At 43.8% G+C, this 23,125-nt stretch overlaps 1 protein-coding gene across 1 annotated transcript; it reads right to left on the bottom strand.

Annotated features, from left to right (window-relative positions):
- Positions 1–244: 244 nt before the first annotated feature.
- On the bottom strand, positions 245–19,446 carry LOC308565424 (membrane-spanning 4-domains subfamily A member 8-like). The gene is made up of 9 exons (XM_081154583.1): positions 19,314–19,446; positions 18,584–18,647; positions 17,438–17,493; positions 8,513–8,737; positions 7,611–7,733; positions 5,385–5,444; positions 4,012–4,140; positions 1,339–1,452; positions 245–1,166 (listed from the first exon to the last, which is right to left on the bottom strand). Exons 4-9 carry the CDS (start codon positions 8,729–8,731, stop codon positions 1,065–1,067), a joined length of 747 nt encoding a protein of 248 aa, XP_081010709.1. The 5' UTR covers positions 8,732–8,737; positions 17,438–17,493; positions 18,584–18,647; positions 19,314–19,446; the 3' UTR covers positions 245–1,064.
- Positions 19,447–23,125: the final 3,679 nt, after the last annotated feature.

The following is a 23,125-nucleotide window of genomic DNA, read 5'->3' as shown; positions in this document are numbered from 1 at the left end:
ATATTTACAAGAGTAAAATCATGTTCTTTATTTAGTAATAATAATAATAAAAAAGAACATCATTTCCAGGCTGTGCAGCAAAGGAAAATTTGATGGCACCTGGATTTTAGAGATTATTGCTATAATCTGTCAGCAGGTAACCTTTCAGGAACCGATTGGCCATCATGGATAACAATATTTAAATGAAAGTGTGCACATCTAGAAGTTATAGACATAGCCATTTTTCATTGAATGAGTCCCTACCCTTTGGTAAATGAACATATAATAGCCTCATAACTTTGGAAGATATCTTAACACAATGTTTATGTTTGTTGTTGAGTACTATTGCATGGGTGGTAAGAGTACATATTAAAAAAACACCTAATAATTTAGTGGATGACTGTCTTCATAGGTCTTCCCCATACTGTGGTTTCTTTTTGCACTAAAAGACAATAACAAAGACCCCACTCTCTCCTTTAATGCCCCAACAAATGCTGCTTTCTCCACCAGGCTTGTTCTCTGCGTTCCTCATTACTGCCAGAATAAATCGTTTCCCTCTCTGATCTCTCTCCACATGTCCCCATGTTATGCCTTCTCTCAGAGAAAACTGCCTGCATGTTGTACTACCCTGTGAGGCAGAAGTTGTTTGAAGTCAAGATCTTTGTGTGTTCACCCATGGTCACCCTCCTCCTGCCATGAATAGAGGCTTGAACACGCCAAATGCTCAGTGAATATTTATTCAGTGAGTGAATGAGCGGGAGAATGGAGCTTGGGCTGTCTAGAGATTTATTCTTCTAACTCAAAAGCTCAGAGGGGAAAGCGCATGAATTTGTGCATGTGACATCCCACAGGTGGATGCCTGAGGGAGGACCTCTTTGCTCAAATCCACTTTAAAGTCCTGGCTCCTTTTTATTAGAGGAACAGCACAATTTACCAGGCTGAAGTGAATGAAGTCCAGTGTCCCTTCAGTTGGAGACAGACATTTTCCTTAGTTTGTCAGGGAAGGAAGAAGCCGAGTTTCAGAAGCCCAGAAAGGTGAGTTCTTCTATTGGTCCTAGTGAAAGATGCTTCTAGAACCTTTGGCTTTATTGGGAGTCCTGTATCTCATTGGAATGTGGCAATGAGTTCACTGGTTCTGGATTGGCCACTGGGTTTGTCACGTAGATGTTTGGGATGACCAAGGGCCCCTGGAAAAGACAGGCCCAGGAGGTGCACTCGTGAGAACCGGGAATGCACAAAGGCCTTTAGACATTCCAGAGCTCCCCCTGCTCCTGGGCAGGAAGGGGAAGCCTGAAGACCCCTCTAGTTCCCACCCTCTTTGGGGCATCTTTCCACCCACTGAGGAGCCTCTGGACTCACATTGTTGTGTGCATAGCAGACCAGAAGGCAACCAAAGTGGGCAGCCGTGGACGAAATGCAGAACTCCAAGAGGCTAAATATCATCAGCACCGCAGAGGTAGGAATTCCAGGATTCTGGAACCAGAAGGGACAGGGAGGTCATGAGTTTGGCTTTGGGAAACTGAGGTCTGGCTCAAAGTGTGGATCTTCAATGGACTATGACTAAGACTTTGAGGAAGTCCCATAATCTTGGCTCAGTGGAGAAAATATCTCCCCAGGTTTTTGTGAGGGTCAAGTGTGTTTGTAAAATATTATTTTAACACTTACTACCTGTGTTCTCAAAGGGTAAGAATAGTCACTGTATAGGGAAACACCTTGATAACTTGTTTCAGGCACAGGGGACAAGACCTAAGGCTGGGGTCTGGGGTCAGACAGTGAAACTCTTCTGTATAAGAAGTGAATAAAAATTTGGGAGTATTGAAAAGCCACAGAGAAGAAACGGAGAAGAGAGGACTGAGCAACATGCCGGGAAGGTGGGGCCTGCAGGAAAAGGCTCCCGTGGGAAATCAAGACATTGCAAAACAGGGACGCCTAACCCCAGGGCGTCAGCAGGTAGCTCGACTGTCCCTCTGAGCCTTTAGGGAAAGCTGGCCACTGAAACCACCTTCCTGGCATGTGGCAGTGGCATTTTGTGGAGAGAAACAACTGGGGCTGTCTTTAGCTTGGGAAAAGAGTTAAAGATCCTCAAATGGAACTAATCCAGCAGGAGGAGATTTCACAGGAGCATCAGGGGGCACTAAGCCCTTCCTCTGCTCTTCTCCAAGGTGCTCAGGAGAATGGGGTCTCCCACTGTATCTGGGGAGAGAGTTTGGGCAGAATCCACTTTAATCGTAAAGGGACAAGGTATCAATGACCCTGATGACCACTCGGATTCCAATTACAGCAGAGAATAATAAGAAAGTGGAAGTGCATGGCACGTGGGAGGTACCAAACAAATGTCTGTCAATCATGATTTCAAAAACGGCGTTGGTGACAGCTAGGCGCCCAGGGAAGCCTCCCTTATGGAGAGACCCCTCCTTTCCACTGTCCTTCTCTTCCCCCTCGATTTAGCAAGCGTCTATCCAACATCCGCTTGGTAGGAAAGGCTGAGAAAGCATCCCAACAGGCACGATCTAGTGAGGGCGGCAGATACAGATGTTGATAATTGCAACTCAAATGGGATGTGGTAAGAGCTATAAAAGAGCCAAAAATAGTGCCTTGGGGCACTGAGGAGAGAGTTTCATTCTCAGTAGAAGATTCAGTGACATGGGGTGGGACAGGTCCCGGCAAAGGGACGGGCAGGATGTGTCTTCGTCAAGGAATCACGGAAGCTTTTACAAATGATGCTCGTCCTGTCAAATGTGGTTTTAACGGAGGAAGACGGAGGACTCAGCCTGAGAAACTGGGGGAATTATAAGTCCCAGCAAAGGGGACAGAGAAGGGAGCACCAGCGTGGGAGCTGGAACACCAGCTGCAGGGCCTGGAAGCCACCAGAAGTCCACCAAGGAGGAGGAATGACAGAGGGCCTTGAGCAGGGGAGGCTTTCGGACAAGTGGGGCTGAAAGTATGGTTCGAGTGGGGTCAAGAGAGATTATGGGAGGGGAGAACTGGAGGCAATGAGCAGGCAATTCTTTTAAGGACTTTTCTGCAGAGAGAGCCAGAGAAATGGGGTGGTAGCTGCAGTAACTGAGAGAAGGTTTGTTTTTGAAGATGGAAGAAACACAAGTGTGTTTAGATGCTGATGGAAAAGCTCTAGCAAAGGGGGGAAAGTGATGTGGAAGAGAGGTGGGGGCAAGGGGGGGGAGGAGCACAGGGCGTGACAACCTTGAGGGGCAGAGAGGGCAGGGCTGCTGTGCGGAGGGCGACACTGAGCTTACACGGGACTCGTCCATGACTGCACTTCCTGATCTGTACCATGTGTCCCCGAGCACTTGAGAGGTGGTGTAAATGCAGAATACACACTGGATCTTAAAGATGTGGCACCGAAAATGCAAAATGTTGAATTAACAATTTCTTACACGGACTACATATTGAAGTGACATAGTGCATCTATTGGGTTAAATAAATATATTATTAAAATTGATTTCACCTGTCACTTTTTTCAGTTTGTAATGTGGTGACTAGAAAACGTAAACTCACACAGGTGGCTTACATTAGGTTCCTATTGGATGGCCCTGGTCCATAGCAGGAGACGGCTCATTCGTTTATGCTTTTTCTATGGCTGCTTTCATACGGGGTTGAGTACTTGCTGCAGAGACCAGATGGCCTGCAAAGCCTAAAATATTCCCTCTCCCACCCTTTCTGCACATCTTGGCTGAGCCCTTGTCCACAGTAACGGGCAGGAAGGCCCATTACAAGTACAGGTTGGTGGGTACCTGTGCATTATATGGATGATTGCGTTTAAGTCTCCCAACAATGTCAAAGGTAGGCAGTGTTTTGTAAAGACAGAAACTAAGACTAAGAAAAGTAACACGGGTAGAGTAACACAGCAAAACAGCTACAGGTCAGGGACTTGAAACTCTGTTCTGACTGTGACAGCACCTCTGTTTTCTTTGGGGCTTGGTGAAGAAGCTTGGTGGTCAGGCCCTTTCCAATGATTTCCTAAACACAGCTAAGTTGGAGCCCAGAGGAGCATCGATCAAGTGTGATACTCACCACAACCAAGTAAGGATAGTATTGGTGGTAGATATATGAGGGGTTGATACACAAATCTGTGATGAAGAGCATGATTCCAACCACTGAACAGATTGCACTGCAAATATTCAAGCCCAAGCTTCCATTCAGCTGAAGAAGACACAGAGGGTCAGTGTGGGAGACGAAAACAGTTGTAGCTGAGGTGCGTAGAGATTCAACAAATGTGTTTTTTTTGGTTTGTTTTATATTGGGAAGCTCTAGTTTTTGGGCTTTTATTTACCTTACATACTTCTTGTGAAGACAGCCCATAGGATAAGAAAAATAACCTTGGAATTCTTTGTTATAGCCTTGCTAATTAAAGAAATATTTGAATATCAAAACACAATTAAAGAATTTTTTCCAGTTGTTTATAAAAATGCCTCAGCTACCTTTATAGAAAAATTTAAGGTCAACAAGTGTTTCTTAATGTGAATTGGTGGAACCCTAGTTCTGCAGCAAGTAAAGAGGTGCTCTGTGCTAAACAGGTTTGGTGGTAAGTTAAATCTGTAAACACTTGAGTTGCACAAAGTTAAACAGGTCTTTTGTACAGGACTTCTCAGAGCCTTTAACAAGGATTATGGCTCTTCCACAGAGGGGACTACTAAATAGAGATTTTCCCCCAAAGTTTACCTAACCATTTTCAGAAAGTATCTCGTGGGACAAGTATCCCCAAGAATAATTTTTGGCAAACACCTGACTCATTTATCCTACAGGAGATGGGCAGGGGACTGAGTCTGATCTCCATGGTTCCGGGGCCGAGTGCAGAAAAGCATGCCCAGGAGTGAGCCCCCTTGGAGATTTTCAGATAGATCTCAGCTGGCGCAGGACTTGGCCATCCTAAGGCTCCCTGCCCCAGATAACCTGCTGTGAAAGAAACAGGCACTTTCTGGGCCATTGGTAGAGGGACACTAAGCCTCGCGGGCCCATGTTGACTCGCAGAGCTTGGTTAGCGGGGTTCCCCGGGAAGCCGCTGCCCGAGCCCCCTGCCCCTGCAGAATGCCTGGCGCCGGCCTAGGGCCTGCTCTGCGGAGGGCAGGCCTGTGCCCCTGGCAGCTTTGTGCCCCCTCCTGTGAGATCCTCTTGGCAAAGTGATCCTCTGTCTCTCCACACCCGATGCCTCTCTGAACGCGGCTGTACTGCCCTAGCTTTCCCGAATCTTCTGCACCCTCTCCCACCGTGACTCTGGCCAGGCTCGTGGGCCGTGTGAGTGAGTGTGAGCGAGCACGCGTGTCAGCGCCCCGCGTCTGGTTACACGCAGGTGCAAGGCTGAGGAGGGGTCGTGCGGGCTGCTTCCCCCCCTTTGTGTGTCTCCCACAGGCCCGCAGCGGGGGGAGCCTGTCTCAGGTGCCACTTACCAGGCAAGAAGAATTTGGCTGCTTTTCGGATGCCACTGTGAGGGATCCTGAAATGATGAACTGGCACAGAAGAGAGAGGGGGGGATTAGAGAGAGGTCAGAGGTCAGGGCCCCACTTTCAGGCTTCTGCGATTCTGGTCACACCTGAATTCTCTCTCACTAGCTAGGTTCCTCTAATTGGAACTCCTGCTCGCCTCCGGGAAAAGAATGAATGAATATTGAATAAGCTCATGAATGCACCACTTGGCAGGGCAATGATTGGGATAATTAATATTTTAGGATCCAGCAGACCTCGTTTTAAAGCCGAGCTTGAAACTCATGTGATCTTGGGTAGGTTATGAATTTCTCTAAGTGTATATTTCCTCTTCCAAAAACTGGAAAAAGGAGGGTGGTGTCCTGAGGGCTGATGGGACCCGAGCAGCCTGGTGAATGGACATGGCCAGCAAGGCACCTGAGATGTCTTAAGAGACTCTAACGCACCATGGCAGCTCTTTTCTGCCTGTGGTGTTAGTCTTCCCCTTGCCCCAAACTCCACCGAAGGCTGTTACACAGACACAGGTGTCTGTGGTTGGCTGAGACCCAAGTCTGGGCCTGTGCAGAACTGAGAGGAGACCTCAGCCTCAGAGGGCGAGACAAATGGGATGGGAGAGAGCAGGTGCTCAGACAAAGATGCTCCCAGACGGCAAGCCCTGGCATTTCGCAGATGCCGTGTGTGAGGGTGGGGGTTAACTCTGGGCTATTTGATTTAAATCTCATGGGAGAATGTGACTTGGCTGATGTGCAGGTTACTCTGGAGTTTGGTATTTGTGAGGTCAGTTGCCTTGAGTTGCAGATGGGTGTGTGAGCCGAGACACAGGCTGTGTTACAGAGGGGAGAAAACGGATATGAGGGGTGGAGGGGAGGTGAAGGAGGGATTGCGTGTGCGTGTGTGTGTGTGTGTGTGCATGTGTGTGTATGTGGAGAAGGGAGGACACTCAGGAGGATGCAAAAGAATCATAAAGGCAATGCATTGGAGAGGAGAAAGGAACTGTGGTTCGTAACCTTGTAAGGGGTTCCAGATCACCCTGAGAATGGGATAAAAACTATGGCCTTTTCCAGAAGAAACAAAATGACAACATTGAATGTACCAAATATTTTGCCACAAGGGGGACTTGAGCCCATCTACAGACTCCAGGTGGAGTCCCCACTGCTTAAGGACTGTTCTGGGGCTGGGCAGCCACTCTTAACCACGGTGGAAAGGGTTTTCTGCTGGAGCCCTGGCTGTGGGCCTGGGGTGAACAACACCTGAGCGCTGGGCTGATGAACTAGGAAAAGGCTTCCTGACTCCAAGGGGGCTAATTAGTAAAGGTGCCCACTCTGGGGTGATTGCGCCCTACAGGGCTGTCACTTGGTATTATGAGCTGAATTTTGACTCCTCATAATCCATCTTTTGAAGGCCTAACACCCAGGACCTCAGAATGTGTCTGTGTAGGTGTCTCCAGACTCACAATGGTTGGACTTAGGACTCTTTGACTTTACAATGGTGTGACAGCTATGTGCATTCAGTAGAACCTGCTCTTTGGATTTTGAATTTTGATTTTTTTCCTGGGTGAGCGATATGCAGTAATATATCCTGGTGATACCGGACAACAGCAGCCAGCCTCAGCTCTCCGTCAGCCAGGTGATCACGAGGGTAAACAACCCATTCTCTACAGTGTAGCATTTAATGCACTTTTTCTTTTGGATGTTTTCAGTTTATGATGGGCTATGGAGATGTAGCCCCACCATAAGTTAAGGACCATCTTTATTTGAAAATAGGGCCTTTAAAGAAGTGATTAAGGTTAAATGAGGTTATATGGGTTGGCCCTAATCCAATATGACTGGTGTTGTTATAAAAGGAGGTGTTAGGACACAAACACACGCAGAGGGAAGACCATGTGAAGACACAGGGAGAAAGATGACCACCTACAAGCCACGGAGAGAGGCCTCAGAAGAAACAACCCTGCCGACACCTTGACCTTAGACCTCCAACATCCAAAACTAGGAGCTCATAAATGTGTTGTTTAGCCACTCAGTTTGTGCTCTTTGTTCTGGCTGCCCAAGCAGACTAATGTTCTTGGTGAACAAGGCCTGAGGTCGGTTCACAGCCCATGTGCTCTTTTGGCTGAAAAACTCGTGCAACGAACTGCACAACGTGACAGGGTGGGCCTGTTTGTGTTGCACTTGCAGGGAGACTCACATTACTTACCCAGACGCCTGCCCAGAAGGGATAGCCTCCGTACAATGAGACAGCTGTGTAGACCCCCAGCAGGATGGTCCCCATGATGCTGCCGAGGCCGATGTGTATGAGGCCGATCAGGATCTGGATGGCCTGTCAGGGGAGACACAGGCTGAGGCCTTTGCTTCTGAGACCCTCCCCCACCGCTGTGCAGGTAAACACCGTGCTCGCCGCCTCCCACAACCACATCAAAATTTTGTAATTTTGTAAACTACAGAACAACCATCATTCAGAACCACCCGAAATTGAGCTGAATGGAAGCCCTACAACCACTAAATTAAAGAAAAGGCCACATCAAGACTGGTAGGAGGGCAGAGGCTGGGAACAGACTGGTCCCACGCTCACAGGTGGCAGATGAAAGTCAGGAGGGAACCTCAGCTGCGGAGGCCCCCTGAGGAGCCAGGGGTCCTAGTCCCGCACCAGGCCCCCCAGCCCTAGGTTCCAGTCCCAGGAAGACGAATCCCCTTGACTTCAGGCTGTAAAACCTGCAGAGATTGAGGCCAAGGGGGGCTGAGGCTGGTGGAGTCCCAGGCAGTTTCTCTTAAAGGGCCAGTGCACGGACTTACTTGGACTCGTTCCCTCTGAACTACAGGGGTCAACATAGATTCTAGCAACAGGACCAACATTCCAATTTACGGCTCTTTGTTGTTTTTCTTTCTCTTTCCTAACATGCCTAAGATAGAAAATACAAGGTCTTATACCGAGGCGCTGCTGCTGCTGCACAGTTGAGCTTCTTAATAGGCCTGAGTTTGGCAAGGCTGGGTCAGCTCCAGCCCCACTGGCTGGATTTGGAGTTTCTGTATTTCCAATCCTGCTCCCTCCCCTGACTCCAGCCATGCAGCCCTATGCATGCGGTGTGAAATCTCACTTACCCCTAAAACTTTACCCTCTTTCAAGGATCTCTGGTCAGGTTGTGTACACACAGGTGGCTCCAAACGATGTGGGTTCCCAGGAATTAGGTGGACTTGGGGCTGGCTGAGTGGATACAGGGGCACCTGAGACATGCTTCCCGGGGTCACAGGATACCCGTTGTGGGATGTCACCACAAACACAGAATTGGGCATGCGGCATGCTGAGGTCATCGAATTCATGCTGACCTAAAAAATAAATGCAATAGGGTTGTCTCTCACATGTGCACTAATGTTTACATTGAAAAGGATTTCTGCTTTCATTAACTCATTTGAGCATCTTAACCCATTATGAGTTTATTAATTCTGTTTTAGAGATATTAGGTAGTAGTTAAAGGGCACTTTCGCAGTCAGTGCTTTACAAATACATTTCCTGAGAGGATTTCAATATGGCAGTGGAGTAGGTGGAAGCTACAGACACCTCCTTCCAGAACCAAACTGGAATTACAACTTAATTAAAGAGCATTAATCTAAATAACTCACTGAAGACTTGCTGAAGAGTAGTCTTATAAACCAAGGATTTACAGAAGAAGCCACATCGAGACTTATAGGGAGGGTGGAGACAAAAGAGGGCTGGCTCTGCTCTCCTGAGCCGCAGCTGTGGTTCTGAGGGATATCTCAGATATGGGGGAGGCCTAAACCCCAAGCTGGCTTCCCCAGCCCAGAACACCAGAGATGGGAAGAGATACCCACATGACATCTGGCTGTCTGCCAGGGAGAAACGGAGTGTGCTGGAGACACAGGCACCCTTTTAAAGGGCCAATGCACAAAATTTTGTTCACAACCACTTACCCTGGGCTCTGGTGGAGGGAGCACAAGGTGGACTAGAGTTGCCTGAGGAGATTCTGGAGTTTTTGGCTTTGGGAAGGAAGCTGGGGAGACAGGCACCAGGATCCCTGTGCTGAGTCATTCTTCCATACCACAAATTCCATCTTTCCTAGGTGGAGCACCCTCTTTGTGGCACTGGCCTAGGGGAAATAATTTTCTCTACCCTCTGGACTCCCTCTCACCCCAACCTGTGGAGTTTAGAAACTTCTGATGAGTCAGCTGCTTTGGCCAGGGTGTAGAGTTCTGGACAGACTCAGCAGGTGCCAATGACTGAGGGGTCTGATTTGGGGTGGGGGCCAGTTACCCCACTCTCCTGTGATTTTGACTGGCACTTCTCCCCATGGGAGATCTGATAGAATCACCCTCTCAGCATCCCACAGACCCAACCTCAGGACTCTGGAGGCCTCACTAGCCCAACTCTTAGTGGTTTCACCCTGCCAAGGTCAGCACAAAATCCAGGACAGACTGAGTTGTGTGGGACAGGGACTACACCCATCACCTTTCCTGAAGCCTGACCAACACCTCCTCCTTACAGGAGATCCACTAAAACCAATCCTCCCAACTCCACCAAAGTCTCTTACAGTGACTGAGCCTAATAGGCAGCCAACAGGCTGAGGGCAGGCGGAGGTGAATCTCGAAGTGTCTTGGGACTTTTGCTGACCTGCACATGGCCCGGTGCTGGGAAAAGTCGACTTTGGTGCACAGCTTGCTCCTTCCCATGTGCACCCAAGAACAGCAGATGAAGCCACAAACTGTGGATTACCTGTAGCTCCAAATAAATTGCTGAAGGCCAGGCACAGACAGCGTCTGGCATTGGCCAGCATCAGAGTCCCTCCCAAGATGCCCAGGCTAACACACACAGTGGCCTACTTCTGATAATATCAGACCAGGATTCAATAAGCTTCAAAAACAGAATAGTCAACGGGTGATCTCAGCAGGCACCAAACCCTGCTGATTAGCACCTGCATAGAAGCTTGCATGCCATGGTTGGGGTTGAGCTTCACAGTCAAGCCAGTCTAAGGGTCAATCCCACATATGAATGGGCCAATAGCAATCAAGACTTAAGTACAATAGGAAGGCCCAAATAACCCACCACAAGGGACATTCCTAAAGCACCCAGGTTGGGTGGTCAAGAAGACTATGCTACTAGGTCCCACAGGACAGCTACTACATAAGGCGACCCCATGAAGACTGGAACTCATGGCAGATCTATCTAATACATAGAAACAAACATAAAAAGGCAGCCAAAATGGGAAGAAAAAGACACAGACCCCAAAGTAAAGAACAGGATAACTCTCCAGAAAAAGAGCTAAATGAAATGGAGACAATCAATTTATCAGATATAGAGTTCAAGGTAATGGTTACATGGATGCTCAAAAAACTTAGAACAGCAACAGCATTAACAAGAACATATAAAACATAAAAAAGTACCAGTCAAAAATGAAAAATGCAGTATCTGACATCAAAATATCCTGGAAGGAATAAACAGTGGACTGGCATGTGATATTCAAAGTGATGAAAAGTGAGGACCTATAACCAAGACTCCTTTACCCAGCAAGGCTATCATTTAAAACAGAAGGAGAAATAAAGAGCTTCCTAGAGAAGAAAAAGCTAAAGGAGTTTGTTACCACCAAACCAGTATTACAAGAAATGTTAAAAGGCCTGCTTTAAGTAGAAAAAACAAACAAAGAAACAAAAACCCCAGAGAAACATAGTTAAAAGAATAAGATGGCAATAAATATGAGACCTATCAATAATTACTTTAAATGTAAATGGCTTCAATTCTCCATTCAAAAGGCACAGGGTAGCTGAATGGATAAGAAAGCAAGACTCATATGTATATAGGGTGTCCCCAAAAAAGTATATACACACTTTGAATAATTATAAAGGCAGTGTTTATTAAAACACATTTCATTTTCAAAATTGAGCTACCAGCTGTTAAAGTATGAATACATTTTGTTGGGACACTCTGTATATGTTGTCTACAAGAGACACACCTCAGAATAAAAGATACACACAGACTAAAAGTAAAGGGATGGCAAAAGATATTTCATGCAAATAGAAATGAAAAAAAAAGTTGGGGTAGCAATACTTATATCTGACAAAATAGACTTTAAAACAAACGCCATAGTAAGAGACAAGGAAGGACAATATATAATGATAAAGGAACAATCCAACAAGAGGATATAACCCTTGTAAACATTTATGCACCCGACACAGAAGCACAGAAATATGTAAAGCAAATCTGGACGGACATAAAAGGAGAGACTGACGGTAATACAGTCAGGGGATTTTAACGCCTCATTGACATTGCTGCATAGATCTTCCAGACAGAATATCAGCAAGGAAATTGTAGACTTAAATGACACACTAGACCAGATGGATCTAACTGATATCTTCAGAGTGTTTCAATCCTAAAGCAACAAAATATACATTCTTTTCAAGTGCACATGGAACATTTTCTAGAATAGACCACATGTCAGGACATAAAACAAGTCTCAATAAATTTAAGAAGATAGCAATCATATCAAGCATCTTCTCTGACCAAAATGGTATGAAACTAGAAAGCAATCACAAGAAAAGGAAGAATACACAAAGATATGTATAAATGTGTGTTACTAAACAGTGTGTTACTAAATAATGAGTGGGTTAACAATGAGATCAAGAAGGAAATCAAAAGAACCTTGAAGGAAATGAAAATGAGAACACAACAACCCAAAATCTATGGGACACAATGAAAGCTGTCCTTGGAATGAAATCGATAGCATTAAAGGACTATCTCAAGAAACAAGAAAAATCTCAAATAAACAATCTAACTTTACACTTTAGGAACTGGATAAAGAACTACACACAAAGCCCAAAGTGAGTAGCAAGAAAGAAATAATAAGGATCAGAACAGAAATAAACAAAATAGAGTCTTAAAAAACATACACACAATACAGATGATCAATGAAACCAAGAGCTGGTTCTGTGAAAATATAAGCAAGATTGACACATCTTTAACCAGACCCATTAAGAGAAAAAGAGAAGACCCAAATAAATAAAATCAGATATGAAAGAGGAGAAGTAACAACTGACACCAAAGAAATACAAAGGATTGTAAGGAAATATTACAAAACTACATGGCAACAAATTGGACAATCTGGAAGAAATGGATAAGTTCCTAGATACACATAATCATCCAAAACTGAATCAGGAAGAATCAGAGAATCTGAATACAGATTACAACTAGTGAAGTTGAAACAGTAATAAAAAAAATCCCAACGAACAAAAGTCCTGGAGCAGATGGTTTTACAGGTGAATTTTACCAAACATTCAAAGAAAAACTAACACCTAACCTTCTGAAACTATGCCAAAAAATTCAAGAGGAGAGAAGACTCCCAAACTTATTTTACAAGGCCAGCATTATCCTAATTCCAAAACTAGATAAAGACACTACAAAAAAAGAAAATTATAGGTTAACATCCCTGGTGAACATAGATACTAAAATCCTCAAAAAAATATTAGCAAACCGGATCCAGCAATACATTAAAAAGATCATACACCATGCTCAAGTGGGATTATTCCAGGGATACAAGCTTAGTACAGTATCCACAAATCAATAACCGTGATACACCACATAAATTAAATGAAGTATAAAAACCACATAACAGCCTTGGCTGGTGTGGCTCAGTGGTTAGAGTGTCAGCCTGCCAATTGAAGGGTCGAAGGCTCAATTCCGGGGTCAAGGGCACATATCTTGGTTGCAGGTTTACTCCACAGCCTTCGTCTGGGCTGGTGCGGGAGGCAACAATCGATGAGTCTCTCTCATATTGATGTTTCTCTCTCTCACTTTCTCTCTCTTTCTCTCTCTCCCCACCTCCCTCCCACTATCTCTAAAAAATCAATGGAAAAAATATCCTCAGGTGAGGATTAACGAAAACACACATATTAAAAAAAACCCATAATCATATCAATAGACGCAGAAAAAGCATTTGGTAAAATCCAGTACCCATTTATGAAAAAAACTCAGCAAAGTGGGAATAGAGGGAACATACCTCAACATAATAAAGGCCATATATGACAAACCCACAGCAAACACCATATTCATTGGGCAAAATCTAAAAACGTTTCTCCTAAGATCAAGAACAAGACAAGGATGTCCACTTTCACTACTCTTATTAAACAGTACTGGAAGTCCCAACCACAGCAATCAGACAGGAAGAGATATAAAGGAAGTGAAATTGGAAAGGAGGAAGTAAAACTCATTATTTGCAGATGATATGATACTGTATATAGCAAACCCTAAAGATTCCACCAAAAAACTACTAGAATTGATAAATGAATTCAGTAAAGTAGCAGGATACAAAATAAATATACAGAAATCAGTTGTATTTTTGTACACTAATAATGAACTATCAGAAAGGGAAGCTAAGAAAATAATCCCATTTACAATTGCTTCAAAGAAGATAAGATACCTAGAAATAAATTTAACCAAGGATGTAAAAGACCTGTGGTCAAAAATTTATAAGACACTAAAGGAAGAAATTGAAGAAGATCCAAATAAGTCGAAGCATAAACCATGTTCATGGATAGGAAGAACTAACATCATTAAAATGTCCATACAACCAAAAGCAATCTATAGAGTCAACGCAATGCCTGTCAAGATATCAATGACATATTCACAAACTGAGAACAAATATTTAAAAAATTTATATAGAACCACAAAAGACCCGGAATAGTCACAGCAATCTTGAGAAAGAAGAACAAAGTTGGAGGAATCATGCTACCTGATATCAAACTATACTACAAGGACATAGTAATCAAAACAGCATGGTACTGAATTAAAACAGACATATAGGTCAACGGAAAGAATAGAGAGCCCAGAAATAAACCCAAGCCTTATAGTCAATTAATATGTGACAAAGGAGGCAAGAACATACAATGGGGTAAAGACAGTTAATTCAATAAATGGTGTTGGGAAAACTGAACAAATATGTGCAAAAGAATGAAACTAGATAAACTCCTTACACCGTACACAAGAATAAACTCAAAATGCATATAAGATTTAAATATTAAATTCAAAACCATAAAAATCCTAGAAGAAAACACAGGTGGTAAAATCTTAGACATTTCTCATAGCAATATTTGTTCTGATATATTTCCTCAGGCAAGGGAAACAAAAGAAAAAATAAACAAATGGTACTACATAAAACTAAAAGTTTTTGCACAGCAAAGGAAACCATAACAAAATGAAAAGACAACTCACTGAATGGGAGAACATATTTGTCAATACATCTGATAAGGGCTTAATATCCAAAATTTATAAGGAACTTATAAAATTCAACACTAAAAAATGAACAATTCAATTAAAAAATGGGCAAAGGACCTGCATAGACACTTCTCCAAAGAGGGCATACACATGGTCATAGACATAGGAAAAGATGCTCAATGTCACCAATAATCAAATGCAAATTAAAGCCACAATGAAATACCACCTCAAACCTGTCAGAATGGCTTTCCTTAATAAATCAACAAACAACAAGTGTGGGCAATGATGTGTAGAAAAGGGAACCTTTGTGCCCTATTGGTGGGAATGCAGATTGGTGCAGCCACTTTGGAAAGCAATATAGAGTTACCTCAAAAAATTAATTGCCTTATGACCCAGCAATTCCACTTATGGGAATAGATCCAAAGAAACTCAAAACATTCATTCAAAAGAACCAGCCAGGCATGGTTCAGTGGTTGAGCTTTGACCTAGGATCCAGGAGATCGCGGTTTCCCAGTCAGGGCTCATGCCCAGGTTGCGGGCTCGCAGCCGATCAATGATGACTCTCTCATCATTGATGTTTCAACTCTCCCTCTCCCTTCCTCTGAAATCAATAAAGACATATTTTTAAAAAAAAACAACAAAAAACCCCCACAAAAAAAATAAATGAGCCCTCTATTCACTGCAGCTTTATTTACAATAGCCAAGATCTGCAAACAGCCCAAGTGCCTATCAGTAGATGAGTGGATAAAAAAGCTGTGGGACATTTACACAGTGGAATACTATGCAGCTGTGAAAAAGAAGGAAATCTTATCTTTTGCAACAGCATGGATGGACCCAGAAAGCATTATGCTAAGTGAAATAAACCAGTCAGAGAAAGACAAGTACCATATGATTTCACTCATGTGTGCAATCTGATGGACAAAGTAAGTCAACAAAGTGGAGACAGACTCATGGATACAGAGAACAGACTGACAGCTGTCAGGGGGGAAGGGCTTGTGGGCTGAATGAGATTGGTGAAGGGATTAATCACAGGGAAAAAAAAGACTTGTGGACACAGACTCAGTATGGTGACTGCCAGAGGGAAGTGGGGGTGGGAGGAGGCAGAAGAGGGTAAAGGGGGGATAGATGGTGATGGAAAGAGAGTTGACTTGGGGTGGTAAACACACAATACAATATAAAGATGATGTATTGTAAAAATGTAAGCCTGAAATCTATATAATTTTATTAACCAATGTCACCACAATTGATTCAATAAATATTTAATGAGTACATAAATAAATAAACAAATAAATAAAACAGAAACAAAACAGGACAAAACTAAGGCCCAAAGCCGATAAGCACTATGGAGTGCAAGGCCTGTGTTGTTTCATTTTTGTATCCCATCTCTCAGGGTCCTCTGCACAGAGGTACTTCAGCATTGCAGAGATGGAGCGTCTCCTGGAGAGCAGCGAGTCCATTCTCTCAATTACTGAAAAAGGAAACTGAGCCTGGGAGCGTGGACAAGAATTCCACCAGGTCCCAGGCGTGTAATATTCATTTAATGGAGACCCTTATTCTCCAAGGATGCATGTTGCCAAGGCCGAGTATATTCAATGGGAGTCCCATGCTGCTCAATTTTCTAGGTGACTTGTGAATTCTGGTCTGGTTTTAGAATTACTTATTTTTTTTTTTAGAGACACAAAGTAAGTTAAATTTACTTCGCTTATCCCACTGTATATTTCATTTCGATTCGGAACTCATTTCGATTCGGAACTCTTAAATTTCATTCAGGAAATTTAGAGAAAAATTTAAACTGAATTGTAGTAACAGACCTGGAAGCAACTTTTAAATAAACCTTAGGTAAAGGCAATGACTCACAGATTCCCATATAGGGAGCACAACAGAAATAGATTTGAAGACAGGATGGGACAGCACATCCTCAGGAACACTCAAGAAGCGGGCTCCTCTGGTGAAAGGGCCCGTGGGCAGGGCGCTCAGCTGAGGAACATTCTCAAATGCCTTCCCACGCACACTTGAGTTCCACCCGAGACAGTGCGTTCTTCGAGGCGTTTCATCAGGTGGGATTTATAATCTATTTTCCTGTTTTTCAGACACCACTTGCACTCTCCTGAGCACCATGAACCCACATACGTGTATTTACTGAAACACTCTGTCCCCATGGTTGTCTCCTCTGTAAGGTTCTAAGGTCCTAAGCAACAGGGACAATATTTATTAGTTATAATTATAAGAGCTACCCCTGAGTATCTGGTAAGTAACTTGGTATCATGTCACTTTAACTAGTTTGTTTATAAGCTGCTCTCACAGATCTGCATACACATAGTGTCTAATTTTTATAATAACCCTGCGGGGAAGATAACATACTACTGTTCTTGTTTTATAGAGAAGGTAACTAAAGATAAGGAAGTTTCATTATTTCCAAATTAGGGTCCTATGAAGTAGAGATAATGAAGAATCTCTCTGGCTGCAAAGTAGTCATGATTTTTCTTAAAGGACAGCCCTTTGTGTCGCAAACGATAAATTCAGCGCTTCAAACAGAATCCCTTGATTGGCTCATGTCTGTGTAGGTCCGAAGCCTGGCGTGGCAGGGCTGGGGCCCTGATCAGGGCACGACAGGGCCGAAAGCAAAGTGTTAACCAGACTGAATTCTTTTTCTTTCTCTCTTTTTGGAGCAGGCCCCCGAAAGCTGGTACAGTAAACCCCGCCATGGGCTCTCCCCCACCCCCAGCGTTACCATGAGTCTCATGTGGCAGACAAGCCTTCTCGGCCTCCCCGGGGGTGCCCCCGGAAACCATCAGATTAAATGTACTCACTCTGCTCTGCCGCAGGCTGACTCTGCCTCTTCTTCCCCAGGGCTTGTTGGAGGCAACTTGTTTCCACCCAAAGGAAAAACACACTGGGTTCAGTTGGTTTATATGTTTAGAAAGATCCAAAGTCCTTCTCTTAGGGTGCAGCTGCCTGGAGCTCCCCTCCCCGCCCACATTCACTTCCTGCAATTGACGAGGAGCCCATTAGACGCGCTTCAATGGGGTGAGCCTTGAATGGTACCTGCCTGGAGAGGATAGCCCTGGGGGACACGGAAATGAATTGGTCAGTGTCTGTTTTTTGGGGAACCCAAAATAAGCGGCCCACTGCCTTGGTTTTAGAAAAGACTGCCAAGAATAAGAGAATTTGTGAGTAAAGACCGAAATAGATATGGAGGCTGCACATCTAGTTTAAGCGTCCCCCTTCCATCAAGTGATGCAGAAGTGATGTCCCTTCTGTGGCGTCCCTGCAAGTTCTGCACACTTCCAGGAGCGGGAACTTGGTGCCCGACGTTCTCGTTAGAGAAAGGCAGCCCTGTGAGTGGATTACCTCCCCTGTTCACCTAGAGAGCCCAGGCTCCCCGTAAGACTCAGACTCCTGCTGACCCCACCGCCCTGGGCAGGCCACGGTCTATGCATCCTTTCCTGCATCCTTGAGACCCGGGAAGCAAACAAAGGCAGTGCTAAGTGCTTAATCGAAGGAAGCTTAGTGAAGGATTTATTTACAGAAATGTGGGCAGGATCATGGGGTCCAACAGGGCTGTTGACACCCTTGGGAACCAATAATAGAGGGAGGCCGTTCCCCTAAGACTTCAGGGACAGGGCCATGAGCCACGTGGCTACAGCAGCCGAGAGCCGTAGCCAAGGATGTGAGCTGCCTAATAGGAGCTGGGGTCTCAGACAGGGGAACTGAGCCTCGGCCCCGCTGTGATCAGCAAAGGGAGGGCGAACTCTGACTAGTTTCTCCTCCTGACTCCAGGTGCACTGGCTGAACCACCAGAAGGATCAGAAGGCAGGTGTGTAGGTGAGGCCGGCCCCTTGGGCTGCAGAGTGCAGGGGGCAGGGCAGGGCCGTGCTGGCTCCCGTTTGCCCGCCTCTCCTGATCTCCCCTCTACCCTTCTTCATTCTGTTGCACCCCTGGGCACTAATACTTACGTGGGTTTCATCAACAGGAACCCTTGCCCTGTGGCTTCAAACTGGTTTCCAGCAACAGGACACCCTATTAGAGGATTGGAGGAGAGAAAGGGCCTATTATTTACTTTCTTTGTTTCCCTCCCTATAGTGTTGTCAAGGGCTGGAAGATCCCTTGACCAAAGGTCACCACTCATGTTAGTGATCCCCTCCCTGTGACTCTTCTCTTCCGAGGTGCAGGGAACTGGTCTTTTCACCTGCCTGTTCAGGCTTAGAGGATTATGATCAGCTTCTGCTCTTAACGACTTTGGGATATTATTCTATCACTTGGGATTTCTCTACACCCTGCCCGCATTTTGGAGGAAGCCCCTGCATTCAATGTCCCTCCACTTACCTTATTTGAATGCTCCATCGCAGTCTTACCAGTTACCTGACTGCTCTAACAACAGAAAAATGGATCTGGATAGGCAAGTGTGGACTTGTTTCCCTCCTTGGTCTCCCCCACCCTGCCCCAAATGGAGACAAACATGACGTCTACGGCTATTTTTTATTTAAAGGAAGACCTTGGAGGCCTACGCGTGCAAATTAGCACAGGGCTCCCAGTAAATACCTATCGGCTTCTCCTCCCTTGGAGAAGAGCTGGCTCATAGAAAGCTCAGGGTAATGGTGTGCATATGAATTTTTTTTTTCCTGTTATATACATTTTTCTACTTTCTCTGTGGACAAAAAAGAGTGCATGTAATCTCCAACTCACCTTATAATTAATTTTTTTCCTCATTGTCAGAGCAAGCCATTTTCTCTCCTGTGAAAGTCCTTGTGAATTGAGAGCTGGGCCTGGGGAATCCACGAGGGTGCGAGGATGTCAGTAGGGACTGCAGTCTTTTTGATTTAAAGCATTACATCTGCCGGACCTGCGCATTTTCCAAGAAAAGAGCATTAAAGGGAACCAAGGTGTACAGAGGTAAATCTGTTGAAGTTCTAGAATTCTCAAATTTGAATGCCTAGTTTCTTCTGGCCCCCAAATAAATGCAAATGTTTCTAAATCTAACTTGTATTTCTAAGGTGGACTTATGAAGGATGGAGAAGGAAACATTTTCTTCCGAAGGTTTCCTTTGAATTGGATATTTAGAAACTGGATTGATAGTCCGTCCTTGGAGGGTATAAAAGCATAAAGCCTCTCAGAACCATGCAGCTCCATTTTGATGGGTTTCAAGAAACGATTTAGCCCTTGTATGCAAATATAAGGTCAAGCCTTTCCAAACTCCTAAGAAGATAAACCTACTTATCCTGATCTGAGCCAGAACTTAATGAATGATTTCATGGCCTTATCCTATATCAAAGTTTCCAGCAATGTAGCTGCCATGTGCTTGGCTTTACTGGAGACTTCAAGTCCCAAGAGTGATTCACCATGTAAAACAACAGGAGAAAAGGCAATGGCCCTTGGGTTTAAGTCACCGATACAGCACAATCCTGTTAGTCTCCATTTCTACCTATTTCAGGGAAACAGGGAACAGAAGAGAGCTATGACACTTTTGATGTCAAATCAATTACAAAACTGGAATGAACATGTGAAATACAGGGAGCTCATTTAATTTTATTTGACTTTAAAAAACAATAACAAAGGTTGTTTTAAAAATACATATTTTTGCCGTCTGCGATGCTTAATCTTATGTGTCAATTCGAGTGGGCCACAGGGTGCCCGGAAGCTGGTTAAACATAGCTGCTGAGTCTTTCCCTGAGGATGTTTCCAGGAGCGATAACCATTTGAACTGGGGAAGTGAGTAAAGCAGATGGCCCTCCCCAGTGTGGACGAACCTCCTCCACTCCACTGAGGACTTGAGTAAAACAAAAAGGCAGAGGAGGGCTGAATTTGCTCTCTGCCCGACTGTGGAGTTGGAACACTGTCCTTCTGCCCTCCACAGTCCTGGCTCTCAAGCCTTCGGACCGGGACTGGCATCTACACCATCGACTCCGTGGCTCTCAGGTGTTCAAATTATACCAGCAGCTCTCCTGTTGAGTGAGTCTCCGGCGCACAGAGAGTGGATCACAGGAGGCAGGTGAGCCAACACCTTGTTTCTTCGAAGAACTCTATCACACATTTTAATATTTTGTAACACAATGATAAAAAAATCTCTATGGCGAATATTACATATTGAAGTTATATAGTTGGGTTTTCCCTGTTGTTTTTCAGTCTCACTCTGATGGTATCTCCAGGGATCCACCATACAACTTCAGCAAAGCCTCTTTTATAACCATTTCTTCTTCCAGCACATTCTGATACGCCATTGCTTTCTGAAGGTGATGGTACTCAGGATTACGTTAAGATCATCATGTGAACACACGTGTCTCAACCTATGGTGGGATCTCTCATGGTGCATGCATTTTCTGGGATATTTTCCACTTCCCCATCCTACATCATAGCAAAGGGATTGATAATGTATTTGCCTTGCTGAATTATGAACATACTTTCTCTACTTCAACCACCTGTCTACACAGATTAATATTTTGTTCTTCTTTCTTCTACATTAGACTAACGAGTCTACTCCTTTATAACTTTATTCTGTTATTTTTTACTTACGATTTTATTTTATTTTAAAATTACTAGATTTATTTATTAAATATATCTTTATTGATTTCAGAGAGAGGAAAGGAGAGGGAGAGAGAGATAGAAACATCAATGATGAGAGAGTCATTGATGGAACCCACAACCCGGGCATGTGCCCTGACTGGGAATCAAACCCCGATCGCCTGGATCCTAGGTCGAAGCTCAACCGCTGAGCCATGCCCGGCTGGGCTTTACTTACAATTTTAGAGAGAGGGAGGGAAGTGAGGAGGGAGAGAGAAAAAGAGGAAGAGAGACAGAGGGGGACATCGATTGGTTGCCTCCCATATGTGCCCCGACCCAGGACTGAACCCACAACCCAGGAATGTGCCCTGACCAGAAATGGAACATGCAGTCTTTCAGTATATGACACAATACTCCAACCAACTGAGCCACCCAATCAAGGCAAGGCAGTTCCATTTTTTATTTTTTGAGGTGATTCCATTCTGTTTTCCACAGTGGCTGCACTTATCTGCATTCCTACCAACAGTGCCCGAGGGTTCCCTTCTCTCCACATCCCGCAAACACTTGTTTATTGATTTATTGATGATAGCCATTCTGACAGGTTTGAGGTGATATCTCATTGTGGTTTTAATTAACATTTCTCTGATGATGAGTGACACTGAGCATCTTTTTCTATGTCTATTGGCCACGTGTATGTCCTCTTTGGCGAAGTGTCTATTCAAGTCCTTTGCCCATTTTTTTTTTTATTGGATTATTTGTTTTTTTGGCGTTGAGTTTGATAAGTTCTTTATAAATTTTGGATATTAACTCCTTATCAGATGTACTGGCCAATATGTTCTCCCATTCAGTGGGTTGTCTTTTCATTTTGTTGATAGTTTTCTTTGCTGTGCAAAACCTTTTTAGTTTCATGTAGTCCCATTTGTTAATTTTTTCTTATGTTTTCCTTGCCTGAGAAGATATATCAGAAAAATATTGCTATGAGAAATGGCTGAGATTTTACAGCCTGTGTTTTCTTCTAGGATCTTTATAGTTTTGAGTCTAACATTTAAGACTTTAATTTATGTTTAGTTTATTCTTGTGTATGGTGTAGTTTCATTTTTTTGCTAGTATCTGTATAATATATTCAACATCATTTTTGAATAAACGATCTTTACCCCATTGTCTGTTTTTGCTTCCTTTGTTAAATATTAATTGACTATAAAGACGTGGGTTTATTTCTGTTCAGTTCCATTGATCTATATGTCTGTTTTTAAAACAGTACCATGCTGTTTTGATTATTATGTCCTAGCACTATAGTTTGATATCAGGTTGCATGATTCCTCCAACTTTGTTCTTTCTCAAGATTGCCATTGCTATTTGGGGTCTTTTGTGGTCCCTATATATATTTGGAATACTTGTTCTCATTCTGTGAAATATGCCCTTGGTATCTTTATAGGAATTGCATTGAATCTATAGATTGCTTTGGGTAGTATGGACATTTTAATGATGTTAAGTCTTCCAATCCATGAACATGCTATATGCTTCTGCTTATTTGTATTTTCTTCAATTTCTTTCTTCAGTATCTTATAATTTTCTAAGTACAGGTCTTTCACATCCTTGGTTAAATTTATTCCAAGGTTTTTATTCTTTTTGAAGGAATTATGAATGGAAATGTTTTCTTAATTTCCCTTTCTGTCAGTTCATTGTTGGTATATAAAATTACAACTGATTTCTGTATATTTATTTTGTATCCTGTTACTTTACTGAATTCATTAATCAGTTCTTGTAGTTTTTTGTGTATTCTTTAGGGCTCTCTAAATACAGTATCATGTCATCTGAAAGTAAGAGCAGTTTTATTTCTTATCCAATTTGAATGCCTTTTATTTCTTCTTCTTGTCTTATTGCTGTGGCTAGGACTTCCAGTACCATGTTGAATAAGTGTGGCACCACTGGATGCCTTGGAACCTCAGCCATTCCTGACTAGCTTAAGGGCAGCCAAAGGCTCTCTGGTCAGAGAAGAT

This window comes from Miniopterus schreibersii (genome assembly GCF_964146895.1).
Source record: "Miniopterus schreibersii genome assembly, chromosome: 12".
Lineage (NCBI taxonomy): Eukaryota > Metazoa > Chordata > Mammalia > Chiroptera > Miniopteridae > Miniopterus > Miniopterus schreibersii.
The sequence above is the reverse complement of the archived record's forward strand: the minus strand, read 5'-3'. Positions and strand labels throughout refer to the sequence as shown.